Source organism: Cryptotermes secundus, unplaced genomic scaffold, assembly GCF_002891405.2.
Source record: "Cryptotermes secundus unplaced genomic scaffold, Csec_1.0 scaffold2898, whole genome shotgun sequence".
NCBI classification, from domain to species: domain Eukaryota; kingdom Metazoa; phylum Arthropoda; class Insecta; order Blattodea; family Kalotermitidae; genus Cryptotermes; species Cryptotermes secundus.
In genome coordinates, this window is record NW_019726304.1 from 140731 (window position 1) to 148172 (window position 7442).

The 7442-nt window shown below is 48.7% G+C and overlaps 1 protein-coding gene across 2 annotated transcripts in view; it reads right to left on the bottom strand.

The window, feature by feature from the left end:
* LOC111864198 (hemicentin-1) overlaps positions 1 to 7442 on the bottom strand; it is a gene marked incomplete at its 5' end in the record, with an annotated part of 147354 nt that overhangs the window by 104773 nt on the left and 35139 nt on the right. For both annotated transcript variants that reach the window (XM_033751343.1, XM_023851272.2), the window contains 1 exon segment: positions 2126 to 2244. In XM_033751343.1, the coding sequence (XP_033607234.1) occupies positions 2126 to 2244 (119 nt within the window).

The window sequence follows — 7442 nt, forward strand, 5'->3', positions numbered from 1 at the left end:
CCCCCCCCCCACAACCCTCCTGCTCTTTCCATTTTCTTCCAAAATATAAAAGTGCAGAAACTGTTCAAAGACCAACTGTACATGTATTCCTCTTCTTCCCCCATTCATGCTACATCATCCTCCTTGACTCAATCATTCTAATTATACTTGGAGAAGAGTACAAGTTATGAAGCTCCTCATTATGGAGTTTTCTCCAGCCTCCTGTCACTTCATCTCTCTTCAGTCCAAATATTCTCCTCAACACCCTGTTCTCAAACACCCTCAGTCTATGTACTTCCCATAGTGTCAGAGACCAGGTTTCACACCCATCCAGAACCAGAGGCAAAATTATAGTTTTGTATGTCTTAATGTTTACGTTTCTAGTCAGCAGACAAGAAGAAAAAGGTTCTGGACTGAATGGTAGCAAGCATTACCCGAGTTCAATCTCCTCATAATTTCCTCCTAAACCAGGTTTTGGTTTGATATTTTTGTTCCCAAATATCTGAACTGTGACACATTTTTGAAGGATCTGTTAACTGTCTTTATGTCATGATTTTGGCCTGATTTTGGTGACGAGACACCAACATAAACTTAGTTTTCTCTTTGTTTACTTCTAGACCAACTTCTTTACTAGTGTCAATTATGGTTCCTATGTTTTTCCTCATGCTATCTATATTATCACTCACTGCCAGGGTAGTGTAGCTCGTATAGTGACTAGCTATGGGCTTGAAGACTGAGGGGTCAGAGTTTTGAGTTCCGGAAGGTACAAGAATTTTCTCTTCTCTAAATCATCCAGACCAGCTCTGAGGTCCACCCAACTTCCTATCTAATGAGTACCTGGGGCTCTTTCCCCAGGGGTAAAGCGGCCGGGGAGTGAAACTGACCACTCACTTCCAACTAGTGCTGAGGTGAAGAAAATATGGATCTATACATCTACTCTCCCATACGCCTTCATGGCATAGTGCTTAATTAGTTAAGCACAAGGAAAACTTTAGCTTTTTACCGTTTTATTATCACCCAGTAGGTTCACATCATCAGCATACACCAGCAGCTGACATGTCCCATTTAATTTCAGTCCCACCTGGTTTTCCTGGACCTTTCTAATGGCATATTCTAAAGCAAAGTTGAAAAGCAGTGGCGATAAAATGTCTCCTTGTTTCAGACCGTTCTGGATGGGGAAATTATCAGACAAATGTTTACCTATACAGACTTCATCATACATTTCATTTAAGCACAGTCTGATCAGCCTAACTAGTTTCATGAGTACCCCAAACTCTATCAGAATATTGTACAATACTTCCCTCCTAACTGAATCATAGGCTTTCTTGAAGTCTATGAATAGCTGATGTACTGTCTCATCATACTCCTATTTTTTCTCCAATATCTGATGAATGCAAAAGATCTGATCTGTAGTTGATCTCTTACGTCGAAACCCACACTGATGATCCCCTATAATTTCATCTATATATGGACTTAACCTTGAGAGAAGAATATTGGATAAATTTTGTATGAAGTTGATAGCAGTGATATCCCCCTATAATTACTACAGTCAGTTTTATCATCCTTCTTGTGAACTGGTACAATAATAGACTCCTTCCACTGATCAGGTAATATTTCCTTATTCCAGAGAGATTTAATTAGCTTATGGATCTTAGAACATAATATTTCGCCTCCTGCTTGAATAAGTTCTGGTGGAATTTAATCAATACCTGGCGATTTTTACCTTTTCAATTTTGCAATAGCAATTTCAGCCTCAGAATGGCTAAGGTACTAACAGCTAAGCTGTATCTTTCTGCCTAACATCACTGACCCTATGTACATTCAATAACTGAGAGAAGTAGTTCTTCCACCTATTCAAAATGCTGTGGGGATCTGCAAGCAGATCAACATTCACTAAGTTACTTCTAGGTAGGTAACCCTTCTTAAAGTCATTTATTCCTGTATACAGGCCTCGAATGTTTTTGTTCTTAATTTTAATTGCAAGCTATGGAGGGTAGCTGCGAATATACTGAATTATCAGGTGTGGACAGCCAACAAAGCATGGTTCTAACAACTCCTCACAAAAAAAAAATTCATTCCTCATATTTATATCTACTGTAAATGATCTTTACTTACACAGTAAGCTATGTTGAGATATTATTGTTACCTTCAGCCACTGGATCTGTGGTGGTGGGATTGCATCGATGGGAGGACAAGCTATGACTACAGAGTCTCCCTCGATGACTTCAACTCTACTTTCCCCAGATTCCATCACTGATGGTGGCACTGCAAACATTATGTAACCACTGCTATAGTTATGAAAAGATGAGAACTCTTCTAAGTTTTTACAAATCCAATCAGAAGCAGCAGAATATCATCTCATATTCTTACAATTTTTAATGCCTGTAGTAATTAGGTTAAGGGTCTAAAGGTACAAAGCAATTTACCAACCTTACCCGATGTAACTAACTAACTCTGTGATGCTGAGTCCATCTTGAGAAGCTACAGTTGCGGAATGCAAAGAGGTAGTCTCCTGAACACAATAATTAAGTACAAACCGTTGACTGGAACAAGGAGAACTGGAGACCTCATTGGATCCACACACAGTGCAACTCCTGGGCACAGCAGTATGGTAACTTGCTGCTGGCCTTCACCAGCACAGTCATTCTTTTCCTTGGGCCTCATCAAAACCAATGATCACATTCCTGCTCATTCCATGACCACTTAACATGTCTTGCATGCGGCCTCCTCTTCGATGAGAGGAGGGATCTGATAACTACAGTCAGTATAGTGTCTGGATAGATTAACTGTTACTATTACTATTACGTATCATGCATATACAATGGGACCTTGGTAAGCAAAACCATGTTGATCTGAACTGGCTTACTGTACCACCAAAACATCAGTATTTCCAAAAATTACAAATTTAATCTATATTTTTGTGACATATAGGCAATGACTCAGTAAATATATTCCTACATAAACAAACGCGCACAACAATAGGATGTCCACTGCTAAGCGATGGATCAGTGAACATGACTCCTTAACAATAGGGGCTGTGTTTCCTGCGTGGTTCATGCGGTCATTATAAGGAAGTGTTTGGGAGCATACAACATGATAGAACAGATGTGAAGAGTGAAGTTTTGAGATGCCAGCTTGCCAGTACATGAGCTTGGGATTAGAGGAATTGAACTGAGTCCAGTCTTCAGAACTGGCAGTTGCAGAATAATGGCAAGAAAGGAATTAGGCTGTGAAAAGAAGACTTCATGTGTGATTTGAAGTGACAGACTGATAAATCTGTTGCCAGGATACGACAGGGGAAGACTGAGTATCATAGTGCATGTGTACTGGTGAACTGGGAAGTGTGAAGATCAGCGATAGCGCTGTATTGTCTGTAGTGACAAGTTGTGTGAATGTATAAGGTGCAATAAATCCAATCATCCAATCCAAAACCCCATCTACGAGTATAAGTCACCCCTACAAGTGACATTATTTTACTTCCTTGCAGTAAAAACGAATTCTCGTGAAACATGACATTACATACTGTGGGAACATTCGCACAGTGTCTGGCAGACAACCATCACCCCTTTCAGAAAGTGCCAAACAGGCAGCTGTGACCAAAGAGACGGAGCATTTATACACACTCCAGCTTATATACTAGCTGCATATATTTATAACTTCACCTGTGGCCCCGTCTTTCCGTACACGACCAATGGATACGCACCGTGACAACTGCAACTTTAGCTCTGCCTCCCAGCCAGCAGTATTTAAGACTGGGAGCCAATGGTGCAATCAGTTCATCCCGAGACAGCAGCCCAGACAGAGGAATCAACTCCTTACTGCGACCGGGCAACTGACGTAGTTGCCACAAGCCTCCAGGGACCAGGCAACCGAAACAGCAGCAGCAAGTCTCCAGTGACCAGGAAGCGAACGCAGCTTTCGCAACTTCAACAACCGGCTGAGGCAGCGTTACATCACCGTCCAGACAGGCCAACTGGATGGCCGTAAGACTCCACCTACTACGGAGGAGTGAAATCTGTTGGCACACTCGCGGTGGCACAAACTGTGAGAATAGGTATATAGCAAGCGCGTGTGGTGAACAATAATAACGACTCAACATTGATGACCCCGAAAAAGTATGGTGACCGTTGACAGCACAACACTAACTGAGGCCGCGAGAGTGACCATGCGGCTCCCGCCGTTCTGAGCCGAGCAGCCTGCCTTATGGTTGGCCCAGGCTGACGTACAGTTTTCATTGGCCAACATAAGGGATGAAAAAACCAAATTTTATTACACAATATCGCAGCTGGACCAACGTTATGCGGCAAGCGTTGTGGACATCATCACTGCGCCGCCCGAACATAACCCCTATGCCACGCTCAGGGCCGAGCTTGTGGGGCGGCTGACCCCCTTGAAGCAGCAACGCATCCATCAACTCATCACGGTCGAGGAGATGGGCGACTGTAAGTCTTTGCAGTTCTTGAGGCATCTCAGAACCCTCACCCCCGACATGATCGAGTACATTCTGCGCACCATCTGGTCCAGTCGGCTGCCCCCCACATAAGGACCATACTCACCTGCCAAAATGAGTGCAGTTTGGAAACCACAGCCGGCTGCGCAGACCGCATCACTGAGGCAGCACCGCAACCGGCGCTCGCTAGTGTTGGGCCATCACTCAACGCCGCACTCAGGCTAGAGATAGAGGAACTTTCCCGACAGGTGGCAGCACTCTGGGCCGAGCAGAACCGCCCCGCAACAGCACCAGGGACCCCGACCCCGTTCCCAGGAACCGCCACACACACAGCAGATCCCCTTCCCGAGACTACCCCGCAACCACCCTCTGCTGGTACCATCGTCGTTTCGGGGCCCGGGCACAAAGGTGTACCTCACCCTGTGACTACCACCAGCAGGGAAACTAAAGCAGCAGACACCACTGGTGGCACACGTCTGCTCTACAACAACGGGCCGCCTCTTCATCACCGACAAGTACAGCAAGCGGAAATTCCTGGTCGACACCAGTTCCAACCTGTGTGTATACCCCCCGCAGGCTTGTTCCGCGACGGAAGGAGAGGGCAAACTACGACCTCTGCACTGCTAATGGCACTACCAACCACACGGATGGCTGCCTCTCAGTCTCAACTTGTGTCTCCGCCGGGATTTCACGTGGCGTTTCATAGTGGCCGACGTCACGCATCCCATCATCGGTGTGGACTTCCTCTCCCATTTTGGCCTGTTGGTGGACTGCCGAAACGAGCGTCTCATGGACAGGGTCACGACGTTATTCATACGGGCTCAAGCCGCCAGCATGCAGATCTCGAGCATCAAGACCAGCACTGGCGGCACACCGGTCGACAGCCTCATCTCCAAATTCCTGGACCTCACAAGCCCAGCCGGAGTCCAGCGCGAAGTCCGCCACAGCACCGTGCATCACATACGGACGATACTAGGCCCACCAGTGACCTGCCGACCCCGGCGGCTAGCACCAGACCGGCTAGCCATCGCCAAGTCAGAGTTCGACGTTATGCTGTGAGATGGCACAGCTCGCCGCTCTGAAAGCTCCTGTTCCTAGGCCCTGCACGTCGTTCCCAAAACGGACAACGGTTGGCGTCCTTGCGGCGACTACAGAGCACTCAATGCCCGGACAATCCCTGACCGCTACCCAGTCCCGCATATCCACAACTACTCACACCAGCTCCATGGCTGTACCTTTTTCTCCAAAATCGACTTGGTATGAGCCTATAACCAAATTCCCGTCAATCCTGGCGACATCCAGAAGAGGGCCATTACCACTCCTTTCGGCCTGTTTGAGTTCCCCTTCATGTCCTTCAGCCTGCGCAATGCCGCCCAAACCTTCCAACGGTTTATGGACAACATTCTGCGGGGACTCGACTTCTGTTTTGTGTTCCTGGACGATATCCTCGTATTCTCCAGATCACCAGAGGAGCACGAGGTTCATCTGCGGGAACTCTTCCAGCAACTCCAGAAACACGGGATCATAATCAACCCGACGAAGTACGTCTTCTGAGCACCTGAGGTCACCTTCCTCGGCTACAAGGTGTCCAAACCTCTGGCAGAGCGAGTGACTCATCTGCAGGACTACCAACCACCAAAGACCACCAGCCAGCTCCATCGTTTCCTGGGCATGGTTAGCTTCTACCGGCGATTTCTGCCCCACGCGGCTGCCAGCCAAGCACTACTGCACGACGTTCTCTCCGGCCCTAGAGTCAAGGGCTCACACCCCATCTCCTGAAGGCATTTGAAGACTGCAAGGCGAGTTTGTCACGTGCCACTCTGCTCGCACACCCTTACCCATCCACGCCACTCGCACTCATCACGGATGCCTCCACCGCCATGGGTGCCATGCTGAAGCAACAAGTCAACAACGTCTGGCAGCCTCTCGCCTTTTTCTCGAAAAACCTTAACCCCTGTCTACGACCGCGAGCTGCTGGCCATCTACGAGGCCGTCAAACATTTCCGACATGTGCTGGAAGCACGCCACTTCACCATCTTCACTGACTACAAGCCCATCACTTATGCCTTCCAGCAGAAGCGGGGACAAATGTTCACTGCGGCAGTTCAATCATCTGGACTTCGTCGCCCAGTTTACGACAGATATTAAGCACATTTCCGGCCAGGACATGGTCGCCGACGCCCTCTCTCGCGTCGAGTCTGTCACTGCACCACCATCATAAGACTCACTGGCCGGATCGCAGGACGACGACGAACTCCAAGCAATCCTGGGGTCAACCACAGCCCTACGGCTCAAGAAACTACCGATCCCCGGCACTACGGTATCCTTCTATTGCGACACCTCCGCCGGGAAACCTCGACCCTACATTCCAGCCCCTCTATCACCCCAAGTGTTCAGGTCCGTACACGAGCTGTCGAACGCAGGCACCAGAGCAACAGCGAGCTGGTCACAGAGCGGTTTGTGTGGCTGGGCATGCGGAAGGATTGCCGCACCTGGGCCCAGGCTTACCAGTCTTGCCAGCGCGCCAAGGTCTCTCGCCATACCGTGACTCCATTGGGCGACTTTACACCGCTGGCATCCCGTTTCTTGCACGTCCATATTGACCTTGTGGGCCCCCTACCGACGTCGGCAGCCCATCAGAGTTCCTGGCGAGCTGGTAACACCGACCACCGAACCAGCAGACCCAGCACAGTTAATCACTGAACTGCGGCAGCATATGGCTCGACTCAGACCGATCCCGGCAACACGGCACGCCTCCCCAGCTACATTCGCGCACAGAGACCTCGGTAATTGCACTCACGTCCTCTGGCAGGATGCAGTCCGCAGAGCATTGGAGCCCCCCTACTGCGGCCCCTACCAGGTCCTGTCACGGATATACAAGACGATGCAAATTCTCGTGCGCGACAGGCCCATCACCATGTCAAGCCTGTCTACATGCTGAACGAGTCCAGCCACGGGACCAACACGACTTTCAACCCGACAACCACAGCAGCACCAGCCTCACCCGCCACAC